At 43.6% G+C, this 16271-nt stretch overlaps 1 protein-coding gene across 1 annotated transcript in view; it reads left to right on the top strand.

Moving 5' to 3' along the window:
• Positions 1–16271, top strand: part of LAMA3 (laminin subunit alpha 3) — a 260738-nt gene that overhangs the window by 11348 nt on the left and 233119 nt on the right. Inside the window, exon 2 of the mRNA XM_055558991.1 lies at positions 13997–14149. Coding sequence (XP_055414966.1) covers positions 13997–14149 — 153 coding nt within the window. The remainder of the gene's footprint in view (positions 1–13996; positions 14150–16271) is intronic.

Raw genomic sequence — 16271 nt, 5'->3', positions numbered from 1 at the left:
TTTAGATATTTATTTATTTATTTGGCTGCATCAGGTCTTAGTTGTGGTGTGAGGGCTTAATTGCCCTGAAGCATGTGGAATCCTCCTGGACCAGGGATCGAACCTGCGTCACCTACGTTGCAAGGTTTCCCCACTCCTGGGCCATCAGGGAAGTCCCATAGCCCAATTTTTCTAAAAGACCAGGGAAGCTCCTGTGAGGGAAAATAAAATGTCACTTCATTGTACGTATTAGCAAACTACTCTCACTTAGAGATGAAGAACTCTGACTCTACAATCTTGTAGACCTGAGTTTGAATTCTTACTCTTGCAGCTCTCTGACCTTGGAAAATTGCAAAATCTCAGTTTTCTCATCTATAAGACTAATAATAGTGTATCTCACAGGCTTGCTGCTGCTGCTAAGTCGCTTCAGTCATGTCCGACTGTGCGACCTCGTGGACTGCAGCCTACCAGGCTTCTCCATCCATGGGATTCTCCAGGCAAGAACACTGGAGTGGGTTGCCATTTCCTTCTCCAATTCTCACAGGTTTGCTGGAGGATAAAAGCGCTTATTATGTTTCCTGGCACATAGTCAGTGCTCAGTAAATATGTTTTTCCATAGAGTGAAAAAATTCTTAGATAAAACTTCTGAAGTGGTAAGCTACAAAAATGATTTGTCACAAGAGTCATTTAAAATTTTTGAGTGAAAATTTCTTTTAATAATGGAATGTACAGCACATTATACACTGAACACATTTGGCATGCTGAATAATCCACAGGCATAAAGACTTTTATAGCCTTCTACAGAATAACCGCGTTAAATTGTTTTGGTAATGAATTGATGCTTTTGAACTGTGGTCTTGAAGACGCTTGAGAGTCCCTTGGACTGCAAGGTGATCCAACCAGTCCATCCTAAAGGAAATCAATCCTGAAATCCTGAATATTCATTGGAAGGACTGATGCTGAAGCTGAAACTCCAATACTTTGGCCTGCTGCAAAGAACTGACTCATTTGAAAAGACCCTGATGCTGGAAAAGATTGAGGGTAGAAGGAAAAGGGGACGACAGAGGATGAGATGGTTGGATGGCATCACCGACTCAATGGACATGAGTTTGAGTAGGTTCTGGGAGTTGGTGGTGAATAGGGAAGCCTGGTGTACTGCAGTCCATGGGGTCACAGAGTCTGACACCACTGAGTGAACTGAAATGAACGGAACTGAATGTGTTAATGACTATTCAGATATTATTTATTTATGCAGGTTTTTTTTAATTTTTAATAATTTTATTATGCATTTATTTTTGACTGTGCTGGGTTTTCATTGCTGCAGGGACTTTCCTCTAGTTGCGGCGAGCCGGGTCTACTTTCTAGTTGCAGTACTCAGGCTTCTCACGGCAGTGGCTTCTCGTTGCAGAGCAGAGGCTCTAGGGCATGCGGGCTTCCGTAGCTGCAGCACATGGGCTCAGGAGTTGTGGCCCTTGGGCTCTAGAGCACAGATTCCGTAGTTGTGGCACATAGGCTTAGTTGCTCTGTGGCACGTGGGGTCTTCCCAGATCAGGGATCGAATCTGTGTCTCCTGCATTGGCAAGTGGATTCTTTACCACTGAACCACCAGGGAAGCCCAGGACTTTACTTTTTTATGTGCTTTCTGGTACCAGAAAGTGTCACTGTTAATTTTCTTTGCCCCAGTGTTGAAACTAACTAGAGAGCTAACCAGAGAGCTTTGTTTTTTTAAATTAGTAAGATATGTAGAAACCAAGATCTGTATATGAGGCGTGCTCATTGTTACCGGTGTGTCACTGCTTCTAGACCCTTTCAGTGGACAGAGCTAGGAGTTACATATAGATCTGTTAATTCCTGTATAGACACACTTCATATATACACATATTTTTTTTTTATCAGCTGAAGTAACATTTTGGGGGAGGTATTAATTTTTTAAGGTGAATTTTGGTAGCACGAACTGAACTGAGGGCTTCCCTGGTGGCTCAGGTGGTAAAGAATCTGCCTGCAATTCAGGAGACCCAGGTTCAATGCCTGGGTTGGGAAGATCCCCTGGAGAAGGAAATGGCAACCTACTCCAGTATTCTTGCCTGGAGAATTCCATGGACAGAGAAGCCTGCCGGGCTGCCATCCATGGGGTTGCAAAGAGTTGGACACGACTGAGTGACTAACACTTGGTAGCACTAATACATTCTTCTAGACCATAAATATACAGGTCAGGAAGCAACAGTTAGAACTGGACATGGAACAACAAACTGGTTCCAAATAGGAAAAGGAGTACGTCAAGACTGTATATTGTCATCCTGCTTATTTAACTTATATGCAGAGTACATCATGAGAAATGCTGGGCTGGAAGAAGCACAAGCTGGAATCAAGATTGCTGGGAGAAATATCAATAACCTGAGATATGCAGATGATACCACCCTTATGGCAGAAAGTGAAGAGGAACTAAAAAGCCTCTTGATGAAAGTGAAAGAGGAGAGTGAAAAAGTTGGCTTAAAACTCAACATTCAGAAAACGAAGATCATGGCATCTGGTTCCATCACTTCATGGAAATAGATGGGGAAACAGTGGAAAGAATGTCAGACTTTATTTTTTTGGGCTCCAAAATCACTGCAGATGGTGACTGCAGCCATGAAATTAAAAGACGCTTACTCTTTAGAAGAAAAGTTATGACCAACCTAGATAGCATATTGAAAAGCAGAGACATTATTTTGCCAACAAAGGTCCATCTAGTCAAGCCTATGGTTTTTCCAGTGGTCATGTATGGATGCGAGAGTTGGACTGTGAAGAAAGCTGAGCACCGAAGAATTGATGCTTTTGAACTGTGGTGTTGGAGAAGACTCTTGAGAGTCCCTTGGACTGCAAGGAGATCCAACCAGTCCATTCTAAAGGAGATCAGCCCTGGGTGTTCTTTGGAAGGAATGATGCTAAAGCTGAAACTCCAGTACTTTGGCCACCTCATGTGAAGAGTTGACTCATTGGAAAAGACTCTGATGCTGGGAGGGATTGGGGTCAGGGGGAGAAGGGGACGACAGAGGATGAGATGGCTGGATGGCATCACCGACTTGATGGACATGAGTTTGAGTGAACTCCCGGAGATGGTGATGGACAGGGAGGCCCGGCATGCTGCGATTCATGGGGTCACAAAGAGTTGGACACGACTGAGTGACTGAACTGAATTGAGACCATAAATTTATTTCCTGTTGTGATTTGAGCTTTCATGAAACCTATGTTAACTTTTGCTCAACATTCTGGAACAATTTGACTAGTGAGGAAAAAATTTATTAAATGGTACCTCTAACCTATTGACTAAGTGGTTTTAGTCAGTAGAACTGCCTGGTTTCTGCTGTGTGCGTAAGCTCCTGGCCAACAGGGCTGAAAATCCAGCCTGGGCAAGGCTGTATCTGTTGAGAGTCAGGGAACCTTTTTCTACTTCCCAAAAAAGAGTTGTTTGCATGAGCTAGCAGATCCTTGATTAGATCCCTCCTGCCAACAGGGTGTAACGTGCCCTGGGGAGCTAACTCATTGAGTCCCATGTGTCCTGCCAGTTTCTCAAATGTCTTAAGCGTATTGTATTCTCTCAGTGGTTTTCCCATCCTGTGCTTAGTTGCTCAGTTGTGTCCAACCCTTTGTGACCCCATGGACTATATAGCCCACCAGGCTCCTCTGTCCATCAGGATTCTCCAGGCCAGAATACTGGAGTGGGTAGCCTATTCCTTCTCCAGGGGAACTTCCCGACCCAGGGATTGAACCAGGGTCTCCTGCGTTGCAGGCGGATTCTTTACCAGCTGAGCTACCAGGGAATCCCCCCTCCCATTCCTAGATGCTTAGAAAATACATGTGGAAGTAAGAAATGAATATTAGCTTGATAGCAGTATGGGTTTTAATTAGATTTTCAATGCATATCTTAACCGTGAGGTATGGAAGTAAATCTCCATTACTTTCATGTTGCACTGTATACTGTGTACAGGAATAATACCAAATAAGGTGGGGCGGGCAGAATGGTGAGCAAAGAGAACAGTCTGGCCTCCCTCCTGTGCCTCCCTCCCCACCCGCTATCCCATTCCTCCAGGTCATCTCGGAGCACCAGACTGGGCTCCCCATGCTACGCGACAACGTCTCACCGGCCATCCATCTTGCTTCTCTCTTTCGTGCAGAGTATTAATTTAACACTTACCCACACCTGGCACTGTTCTAAAGCACCTTTCACAAACTGACTTCTTAATCCTTACAACAATTTATGAAGGAGGGACTCTTGGCACGCTCATTGTCTCAATGAGGACACTGAAGCACACAGGAGTTAAGTGATTTGTTCAAAGTCACACAGCTAGTAGGTAGTAAAGCCAGGTACTCTGGCTGCAGAGTTCATGCTCTTCATTTCTTTTTTTTTTAAATTAAAAAAATTTTTTTTACAATGTTGTGTTGGTTTCTGCTGTACAACAGTGCGAATCAGCCTTGATCGTTGCCTCCCTTCCGCGTCTCCCTCCCCAGCCCCCATCCCATTCCTCCAGGTCATCACGGAGCAGCAGACTGGGCTCCCCAGGCTACTCAACAGCTTCTCACCAGCCATTCATCTTAGCACCTGACAGTATATCTGTTTTCTTGCCACTTTCTCCGTTGGTCCCATTCTTTCCTGCCCCCACGGACCGTTCTCTACATCTGCGTCTCCATTCCTTCCCTGCAAATAGGTTCTTCGATACCATTTTCTAGTTTCCATCTATATATGTTAAGATACTCTGTTTGCTTTTCTCTTTCTGACTTACTTCACTCTGTATAACAAGCCCTAGGTTCCTCCACCTCACAGAGTTCATGTTCTAACCTGCCATGCTGCGCTCACACTACTGAGCCAACTGCTCTTTCCTCAGAGTTCCAGCCAAGCTCTGTGCCACCTCGCTCAAACTCCATTCATCACCTTGAAGCCATTGATTGTCATGTCTGGATCTTTATGAAATCATGAGCTTCCTGAGGGTGGGGCCACATTTTCCTGCTATTTGTTTTCCCTGCGGCGGCTTATCATGGACATGTCATAGATGCTTTTTGGAGAAGTGTTCAAAGGGTAGCCCCATCATAGAATTAGCCTGCTGGAGCAACACCTTGATGGAAGTGCTGTTTGACCAAAAAAAAAAAAAAACCCAAAACCCTGACTTTCAACAACCTGCCTTTGGAGGACAGGTATGGCCCCGGTGTGTTGAATTTCAAAGTAGGGGTGCCTAATGCAGTGGCTGAGACTGATGGCTGGGACTGGGCCACCGGCAGCTGGAAAGGGCAAAGGAAGATTCTTCCTCCACAGGCTTCAGAGGGAACGGACTTTGCCGATGCCTTGATTTCAGACTTACAGCCTCCAGAGCCATGAGATGACAACTTTCTATTTTCTAAGCCAGTATGTGGTACTCTCTTATGACAGCTCGTGTTAGTCCTTTTGGGCTGCTGTAACAAAAAAAAAAAAAAAAAAAAAAAAAATAGATTGGAAAGCTTCTAAAAACTAGAAATTTATTCCTCACAGTTCTGGAGGCTGAGATCCAAGGTCAAGTGTGGGCAGATTCAGTGTTTCGTGAGGACCCACGTTTGCTCCTGGCTGTTTTATCGCTGTCCTCACAAGATGGGAGGGATGAAGGATTTCTTCGGGGCCTCTTCTTTAAGGGCACTAATCCCATTTGTGTACTTGAAGCCTTCATCCTGATACCATCTTCTAGGGGGTTATGTCTTAACATATGAATGGGGGTGGGGCGGTGGGGCACAAATACTCAATCCCAGGCAGTAACGTCAGCTTTCAACCAGATAACCAGCCTCTCGGCCGGTCAGCAGTGTTTGTTGACCAGTGTGTGAGTTATCTGTGTGTGGGAGGGTGGAGGATGCAGGTATTGTGTAGGGCTCTCAGGTGGTTCTAGGGTCTCTGCTTTTGAGACTTTGCAATCTGATAACTCAAAATTAGTCCCTAAACAGAATAAGGAGAGCTCTCTGTGGAACAAATATTTAGGGATCACCCACGTGGAGAGTAATCCTTAAATATGAAGAACATTTCAGCGGGGCATAAAGTGAGGATTGCTTAACACAGGTGGGGTGGTGGAAGTTTGGGGGCCCTGGATCCCTTATCACACGGAGTCAGTGTTCTGGAGGAGTCCTTCACTAGTCAGGGTTTGGAGGCAGCATCAGGAAAAGGATGAGGTGAGGCTGTGAAATGAAAGGCCCAGTTCACTGTGTCCTGGGATTGGCTCTGCAGAGACTAAATATGACTGAAGGTTTGTGTGCATGAAAGGCATTGCTGGCAAAGATTTTACACAAGGAATTTAGGTGACTGATAAAACTTTAAAAGAGTGAACAAAAGAGTTGAGGGCATTGGGACAATGAGAAAATAAAGCAGTAAAGAGTGTAATTATTTCATAAGGACATTAATAACTGAAGTGGAATCAAGAGGGAAACACTTGGTTGGCGGACTGAATCAGGTCAACGTCAGACTCTCTCCTGAAGACACTAACTGGCCCTTAGCAGCTCAGTAGTTGGTGGCTGGATGAACAAATTATCAGAGCGGAGCTGCTTTCATAAATCTAGCCTTTGGGATAAAGCCCCAAAGAGGAAGTGCTTTGGGTTTGGGGCGTTATGTGGACAAGCTTAAGTGTGGCCTGGCCCACCTCAGAAACCTGGGTTTGTTTGTAAGCAGGCCACTTATCTGTAACCACAGGTACCAAGTGACCCTTTATTGCCAGTGAAATGCCAGCACTATATATAGGGAACAAGAGAATAGAGGGAGAAGTAGAAGGAAGACGATTTTATGGAAACTGTTAAAAAGATGGGTTTTACTTGTGCTCTGTTGGTGGGAATGTAAATTGGTGCAGCCATTGTGGGAAATAGTGTGCTGCTGCTGCTGCTGCTAAGTCGCTTCAGTCGTGTCCGACTCTGTGCGACCCCATAGACGGCAGCCCACCAGGCTCCCCCGTCCCTGGGATTCTCCAGGCAAGAACACTGGAGTGGGTCGCCATTTCCTTCTCCAATGCATGAAAGTGAAAAGTGAAAGTGAAGTCGCTCAGTCTTGTCCAGCTCTTCGAGACCCCATGGACTGCAGCCTACCAGGCTCCTCCGTCCATGGGATTTTCCAGGCAAGAGTACTGGAGTGGGGTGCCATCTCCTTCTCCGGGGAAATAGTATGGAGGTCTCTCAAAAAATTAAGCATAGAGCTACCATGCATGCTTGCATGCTGTGGCTTTAGTCGTGTCCGACTCTTTGCGACCCCGTGGACTGTAGCCGGCTAGGCTCCCCTGTCTGTGGGATTCTCCAGGCAAGAATACTGGAGTGGGTTGTCATTCCCTTCTCCAGGGGTTCTTCCCAACCGAGAATCAAACTTCTGTTTCTTCTGTGTCCTGCATTGGCAGGCAGGTTCTTTACCAATGAGCCACATGGAAGCCTTAGAACTACCATATGACTCAGCAATTCCACTCCTGGGTATATATCTAAAAAACCCAAAAGCACTAGTTTGGAAAGATATCTGCACCCCAATGTTTATAACAACATTATTTACAATTGCCAAGATGTGGAAACGACCTAAGTGTTGATCAGTAGATGAATGGAGAAACACCCCAGCGATTCTAGTGGTGGTGTGATCACTATGGACGGCACCTCATTGGATCCTCGTGATCACTGCGTAAGGTTGGTAGTGTTAGCCCATTTAAACAAAGAGAAAATGAAACCCAAGGGGACTGAACAGTTTGATTAACATTTTGAAGCTGTGGCTGGTGGAGGCAGAATTTGGACCTCCATCATTCTATGTCAAAATGCACCTATTTCAAACAAATTGAAAGAGAAGCATAATCTCTGGAATTTGTCCTGAGTGGACATAGTTTTTGAGTAATTGGTGTACATTTGGCAGATATTTGCCTTAAAAAAAATACATACCTGGAACCAACCTAAAACCCTTTGCTTTTTTTTTTTTTTCTTCTCTCGAGTCTCTTCCTCCAGGAACCCAGCACATTGGCAGGCAAAGCTCCCCCTCCTAGTCGGGTGAAATCTGTGGGTGGGGGGCAGCAGAGCTGGGTGCTCTCCTGTGCTCTGTGATTGCCCTTCACCCCACTCTGTGAAGATGTTTAGGTTCTCAGGAAATTGACAAGACACTTGTCTTACTTGTAGGTAACCTGTCCATATGCTTTGTGCCTCTCAGAAAGGAGAATGTTCTGAACAAGGTTTGGTGAGGGAACAATCCCAGGTTTGGAAGGGGTGCATTCCAGAATGTTCTCCACATCAGGACTCCAGCTGGCTGGGGTCTGGTCACTTGAGACCGTGCCTTGAAGGCACGTAACTTCAGGAGCCTCGGAAGGGCGTTCATGGCAGTGGGAACGTGGTGATCGTGTACCGGGGCCATTGATGGATGCCTGTGGTTAGATCTTGCTTTGTTTTCTGTGCCACCTGCGGGCGGGCAGCTGAGACTGTCAGACGGGGTGTTCTCCTCAGCTGGGGCTCTTCCCACACAGCTGCTTGTGGGCAGGTGTTTGGAAAATCACATAATTGTGATTCTAGCTTGGCCTCATGCTCCATCCAAATCCAAGACGGGGCTCTCTGATGCAGCTTCTAGGGCCATCAGGCCAGGATGGATGGTGTTCTGAGCTAGATTCACACACGGGTCCTGGTTCCTGCAGGTCCTAGCTGTATGGTTTGAGCCCCTTCATCTCTGTGAGCCTTCACTTCTGTGTCTTTAAGAGTTTTTTTAAAAATGTATTTTTTAATTGGAGGAATATTGCTTCACAATGTTGTGTTCGTTTCTGCTGTTCAACAGTGTGAATCAGCCATAATTGTGCACGTCCCCTCTCTCTTGAGCCTCCCTCACCTCTCCCCACCCCACCCCTCTGGATCGTCACAGCACTGGGCTGAGCTCCCTGTGTTATACAGCAGGTTGCCACTAGTTATCTGTTTTACACACGATAGTGTATGTATGTCAATGCCACTTTCTCCATTCATCCCACCTTCTCCTTCCCCCATTGTGTCCACAAATTCGTGCTCTACATCTGCGTCTCTACTTAAAAAACTAGGAATAAATCTACCATATGACCCAGAAGTCCCACTACTGGGCATATACCCTGGGTCCTTAAGTTCTGAAGAGTTTGATGCAAACCTGAGAGTGTGGTGAAGATTTAGCAGGAGAAGGCGTGGCGTGTCTCTCCTGGCACCCACACCTCTCCCTGCCCAGTGCTCCCTTCATCAGAGCACCTGCTGGTGACGTCTTGTGTTTGAGTTACTTCTCTTCTCTCCCACTGAATTTCTTCTAGAGCAGGGCCCCACTCTTGTTTGTTCCTTTGTTTTTACCCTAGCATCCAACACAGTGCTCCACACATTGGAAGTGATCTGGAAAAGTTGAATGAATGAATGATTGTTCAAACAATAAAAGAGAAGTCGTGGTAGGGAGTGGTGCTATAATCAGCCTCTAGTTTCTGAGAACAAGACAGTGTCTGGGCTGTGAATGCAATTGCACAGTCTTATATGTAAGAAGGTTTTTTTTTTTTTTAATTGATTCATTTTTAGTTGAAGGATAATTGCTTTACAATATTGGTAAGAGGTTTTTGAATAAGGAGAATGCTTAAAAATGTGAGCAACTAGGAGAGACTAATTTTTTCCCATCTTTCTAAAAATGTGTAGGTCAGTCCTTGAGCCTCTGGGTGAACACTGGCATGTCCTCTGGGGCCCTCCAGTCTTGGATCTCAACTCTCTTTGTTGTTTATTTGAACAGTTTTGTCTCCTTCCTTTCCAGCCTCTTCTCTTTGCTATTTCCCACAGGACTCGGCTAATAACAGCCTTGACACAATTCAGAGGGAGAGTCCCTTGTCTTGTTTATCTTTCAGCATTCTCACCTGTCTGAAGCAGCTTCCGATTCTGCATAGATGTACAGGTTTGTTGCCTGGGTGGATGAATAACTGAACACAAAGATGTAAAGAATTCTCTTTGTTCTCTCTCTGTCCCCCTCTTCTCTGAGTTTTTGTCCTTTTATTTATTTGTGGTTATTTAAGAATATTTGACCTCAGGTGCAGAATTGCATTATGGCTTGTTCACAACCCTCAGGTTATGACATGCTTTCATCACTGGTCCTTGCATGATCAGCCTTAATGTGTATGTGGATGGATGGGTTTTAAATAGTAAAACATGGGATTTCCCTGGTGGTCCAGCAGTTAAGACTCTGTACTTGTACTGAGGGGACTTGAGTTCAGTCCCTGGTTGGGCAACTAAGATTCCCATATGCTGCATGGTCAAAAAAAAAAAAAAGAAGTATAGTTGATTGTATTAAAATGTTTCAGGTGTACAGCAAAGTGATTGCCTGTGTGTATACAAGCAATTGTTGTTGATCAGTCGCTAAGTTGTGTCCAGCTCTGCCACTCCATGGACTGCAGCATGCAGGCTTCCTTGTCCTTCACTGTCTCCCAGAGTTTGCTCAAATTCATGTCCATTGAGTCGGTGATGCCATCCAACCATCTCATCCTCTGTCACCCTCTTCTTCTCCTGCCCTCAATCTATCCCAGTATCAGGGTCTTTTCCAATGAGTCGGCTCATCACATCAGGTGGCCAAAGTATCGGAGCTTTAGCATCAGTCCTTCCAATGAATATTCAGGACTGATTTCCTTTAGGATTGACTGGTTTGATCTCCTTGCTGTCCAAGGGACTCTTAGGAATCTTCTCCAACACTGCAGTTCGAAAGCATCAGTTCTTCAGTGCTCAGCCTTCTTTATGGTCCAACTCTCACATCCATACATGACTACCGGAAACACCATAGCTTTGGCTGTACGTGTCTTTGTCAGCAAAGTGATATCTCTGCTTTTAATATGGTGTCTAGGTTTGTCATAGCTTTTCTTCCCAAGGAGCAAGCATGTGCATACATACATATATGTATATATTCTTTTTCAGATTCTTTTCCATTATAGGTTATTACAAGGTATTAAATATAGTTCCCTGTATTCTACAGTAGGTCTTTGTTGTTTATCTATTTCGTATACAAGTAGTATGTATCTGTTAATCCCAAATTTCCAGTTTACCCTTCTCCCCCTTCCCCTTTGTTAACCTTAGGTTTGTTTTCTATGTCTGTAAGTCTGTTTCTGTTTTGTAAATTAGTTCATTTGTATCATTGTTTTAGATTTCACATATAAGTGATACCATATGGTATTTGTCTATCTGACTTCTTCACGTAGTATGATAATCTCTGCTGCTGCTGCTGCTCAGTCGCGTCCGACTCTGTGCGACCCCATAGACTGCAGCCCACTTGCAGCAACATGGATGGACCTAATCTCTAGGTCCATCCATGTTGCTGCAAGTGGCATTATTTCATTTTTATGGCTGAGTAATATTTCACTATATATATTTATATATATATATACACATACATACATACCACATCTTCTTTATTCATTAGTCTGTTGGTGGACCCAATGTTCTTAATTTTAATGTAGTCAGATCTGTCTCTTTTTTTGTGTCAGTGCTCTCTGAAACTTGTTTAAGAACTCTTTCCAAGTTCTAAAAAGTATTTACCTTTTATTTTCCACTAAGAGATTTAAAACTTCTATTTCTAGTGTTATGTTCTTAATTATAACAACACAAAAAGCATCATCTTGAGACTTCCCTGGCAGTCCAGTGGTTAAGACTTTGCCTTCTAATGTAGGGGGTGTGGGTTCCATCCCTGGCTGAGGAACTAAGATTCCACATGTCTTGTGGCCAAAAGAGATAAATTGTAGATTATAAGCATCCACATCCTTGGAAGAGATTTGTTTGTATTATGCCTCCTTATAAACTTCAAGGAGAAATAATTTAATTCCTTTACCAAGTAATTAAACTAGTAAAATGATTTCTAGGGAGAAAATGGGAAAAATAAAAATCACTGAAGGGAAAAGTACTCGTAAATGTTAAGATGTCCTAGCTTAAACAGTTGTTAATTACACTTTTGGGGGGCTTCCCAAATAGCTCAGTGGGTAAAGAATCTGCTTGCAATGAAGGAGAGCAGGAGACTTGGGTTCATTCCCTGAGCTGGGAAGATCTCCTGGAAGAGGGCATGGCAACCTACTCCAGTATTCTTGCCTGGAGAATCTCATGGACAGAGGAGCCTGGAAGGCTACAGTCCATGGGGTCACAAAGAGTTGGATACAGCTGAGCACAGCACAGATGCTTTTTATTAATAACAACATTTTGGAGAAAGAACTCAAATTTATTTTTGGAAAACCCTGAGATGCTTATTCCTTTATTGGGCTTCTGTGACGTGCTGGGCTGAAGTGATGTGGGGAAATGCAAGTCACAAGGCCTCTGACCTCATGAACTGATGGGACTTCCCCCCCCCCAGTGCTGCTTCTGGGTTACAGAACTCTCTTCATGTAGGGTCAAAAGATAAAGTTGTAAGTAATTTATCATCACATACGAAAAAACCCTCTGTAACACATTTGATGAACGCATTTGGTCATGCATTTGGCTTCACTCCAGGATCAAATTTATCCTTGAACATTGAAAAGTTAATTTCCAAGATATTCATTCAGGGCAGAGCTACCCTTTTAACACAGCACATTGCTGGAGAGGCTGTGAGTCTCAGTTTGCTTCTCTGTATGTGGACTTCCCTGGTTGCTCAGCGGTAAAGAATGTCTGCCAATGCAGGAGCCACAGGTTTGGTCCCTGGGTTGGGAAGATCTCCTGGAGAAGGAAATGGCAATCTATTCCAGCATTCTCACCTGGGAAATCCCAAGGACAGAGGAGCCTGCCTGGCTGCAGTCCTTGGGGTCTCAAGAGTTGGACACAACTTAGTAACTAAACAACAGCAACAACAACAACAACAACTCCTGTTTTGCAGTGGTTATGCTCTAAGATCACTTAATTGAGGAGCAAAGCATTTCAGTATGTGAAGTCCACTACTGAGTAAGCATGAGGCTTTGAACAAATTGAAATAAACTCAATATATAAAGGCCTACGATCAGCTTATTAGGTGGTGCATGCTTAGTTGCTTGGTCGTGTCCAACTCTTTGAGACCCCATGGACTGTAGCCCTCCAGGCTCCTCTGTCCATGGGATTCTCTAGGCAAGAATACTGGAGTGGGCTGCCATTTCCTTCTCCAGGGGATCTTCCTGACCCAGAGATCTAACCTAGGTCTTCTGCATTGCTGGTGGATTCTTTACCATCTGAGCTATAATGGCACTAAAATTATTCATTTCAGAAACAAAACCAGATAGAATCAAGAGAATCAAGAGTAATTCAGTAAGAAGATGAGATGATATCAGTAGAATCAGAATTCAGTAGAGATGATAATATTAAATGAATAACCACTCCAGATAAAAATGAATTCCCATTTACCTACTAAATGAACTGCTAACTTCCACAGTCTAGCCACATCTCTGCCACTTACCTTTCAAGTGTTGCTTCCGTATGCTCTTGTTTAAATGGGCCAGTTGGTCTCTGTGTGTTTGCTGGTGCTGGTTCCTCTGCCTGGAACACCTTCCCGATTGGCTGCTCACTGCCACTTGCCAGCTCCTCTCCACCCTCATAGGCAGCTTAAATCCTACCTCTTCACCGAGCCTTTCCTGAGCTCATGGAATATCTACCACCTTAGGCCCTGGGCTCTATGCTGTTGCCACACCTACCCCTTATGGTTACTTATATGCTTATCACCTCCACTGGGGCTGTGAACCGGGCTTCTCTTTGTATCCCAGGACCTGACATGCACCTTGCAGAGGAGGATGTGAAGAGTTGAAACGGATTTGCTGAAGGAGAACATCATTGCAGCCCAAGCACACCAGGCTCTTCTTAGTGTCATACAGGACAAGCAAAACGTAGCTGTAACGGATGGAAGATAAAGATAATGTGTGTCCTAGAAACATGATAAACAGAGGTCTAAGCAGGTGATATGGGTTAAGATGAAATGAAAAAGAGAAAGCCTTACTACTGTCTTCTGAAAATATTATGATGAACTTCAACAGTTGACATGTCTAAGCTGTATAAAGCGTCTTTGTTTTGATTACCTCTTTGACTAAATTGATAAGAAATTACTTAAAAATTAAAAAAGAACTTTTTTTTTTCTCCCCAGGGGCAGTTCTGTGACTACTGCAATTCTGAGGACCCCAGGAAAGCACACCCTGTCACCAATGCAATTGATGGATCGGAGCGTTGGTGGCAAAGCCCTCCCCTTTCATCAGGCATGCAGTACAACAGAGTCAACGTCACCCTGGACCTGGGGCAAGTGAGTTGTGCTTTCCTCTGGAATGGGGAAAATCAGCTTGAATCATTGTGTCTGTGGTTACTGCTTTTTAAAATTAACTTTTATTGGCATATAGTTGATTTACAGTGTTGTGTTAGTTTCTGCTGTATAGCAAGGTGAATCAGCCATATATCTATCCCTGTATACAAATACTCCTGTGATTATTCTGAAATAATGATTATTTTAAAAACAAGCTTCAGTTTCAGTTTACTAATACTATGAAGCCCTTTACTTTAATATTTACATCCCTCAACACCCAGCACAATGCCTGCCACAGTGCAAACACCCATACCTGTCTATTAAATGAGCTAACATAATAATTGTAAGTGGTATCATTGACAAAGGTATTTTTTATTATTATTTTTGACTGTGGTAAAGTACACATAATGTAAAATTTAGCATCTTAGCCATTTCTAAGTGTAATTCAGTAGTGTTAAATAGGTTCACAGTGTTGGGAAATCAATATTCAACACTTTTTTATTTTGGAAAACTGGTACTCTGTGCTCATTAAACACTGACTGTCCATTCTGCTTTCTGTCTCTGTGAGTTTGACTGCCCTTGGTACCTCTTATAAGTGGAATCACACCGTATTTGTCCTTTTGTGATTGGTGTATTTTGTTTAGCAGAATGTCTTCAGGGTTCATCCGTGTTGCAGCACGTGTCAAAATTTCTTTCTTTTAAAGGCTGAATAATATTCCATTGTATGGATATCACATTTTGTTTATTCATCCACCAGTGGCCACTTGGGTTGCTTTCTCCTTTATGCTTTCACCTTTATTGCGAATAATGCTATGAACATGGGTATGGCAAAGATATCTTAATAGCATTCTCTTTACTGGAAATCTCGACTCTGTGAGCAATGTCTACCATAGTTTTTGATCTTGTTTGGCCATCTGGTCCATGAGGGAATCTGACTTAATCAGATTAATCACAGCTGTCCTCCTGTGAGAGGCTAAGATGGTCCTAGGATGATTCATGCCCCTCTTCTTTGAGTGTGGACAGCTCTATAAATATGATGGATGTCACTTCCATGATAAGATGGTATCATATGACAAGAGATGAAGGGATTTTGCAGATGCATTAAAGATCCCAAGTCAGTTGCTCAAAAGGAAGACTATCCTGGGGACCTCTTCTAATTAGGGGAGCTCTTGAAAAGGACTGGGCCCTATCCCAAGGAAGAGGTTTGAAACATGAGAAGTTTACCTGCTGATCTCAAAGGGAAAGCTTCCTGTGGTGATGGCCACGTGACAGAGATCTAAGAGTGGGTTCTAGAAATTGAGAGAGGTCCCAGCCAACAACCAGCAAGAAAAGCGGGAACCTGTCCTGCAACCATAAGGATCTAGATTCTGCTAACAGCATGTGCAAACTTTAAGTAAATCTTTTCAGGCATTTAATGGACACCTTGATGAGAGCCTTGACCCTGAGCAGAAAACCTGGTCCCACCATGCCCAGATCCCTGATGTAAAGACTGCAAGATAATAAATGGTGTTGTTTTAAGCCACCGAGTTTGCAGTAATTTGTTAAGCACAAGTAAAATTCGCCTTCCAGTACAGGGAGTGCAGGTTTGATCCCTGGTCAGGGAGCCAAGATCTCACATACCTTGATGCCAGAAAACCAAAAAACCAAATCATAAAACAGAAGCAATGTTGTAACAAATTCAATAGACTTAAAAAGGAACTGCATCCCACAGACTAGAAACTGAATGTTACTGAAATTTCTTCCAATGAGTGTATTATATTCAGTTTCATGATAGAAGGGTTCTCCACTTCTTTTGCCCAAAAGTTTTGTTAAATCAGGCCTCTCCTGAGAATATTTTCCATCATCAATTTGCATCAGAGATAATTCAGGGAGATCTGGCATGGTTTGAAAGACTCCATAACCCCAGTTTCAACCATGATTTAGTCTTATCCTTCTAGCACTAATTCAGTAGAGATTTTGCATGTAATGACTAGGATTTGCCTATCATACCACTTTTTAAACTGAAGATTTCTGTAGTTAGTTGGGAATTTTAACCCATTAAATGATGTTTACTGAACATACCAGTGCCTTCTGGATTTGCTCTTTTCCCCTGAAGGCTTTTTTTAAACCTACCTTTTAAAAGTAC

Source organism: Bubalus kerabau, chromosome 21 (assembly GCF_029407905.1).
Source record: "Bubalus kerabau isolate K-KA32 ecotype Philippines breed swamp buffalo chromosome 21, PCC_UOA_SB_1v2, whole genome shotgun sequence".
In the NCBI taxonomy this organism is placed as follows: domain Eukaryota; kingdom Metazoa; phylum Chordata; class Mammalia; order Artiodactyla; family Bovidae; genus Bubalus; species Bubalus kerabau.
Note: the sequence above shows the minus strand (reverse complement) of the source record. Positions and strands in the feature narration are given on the sequence as shown.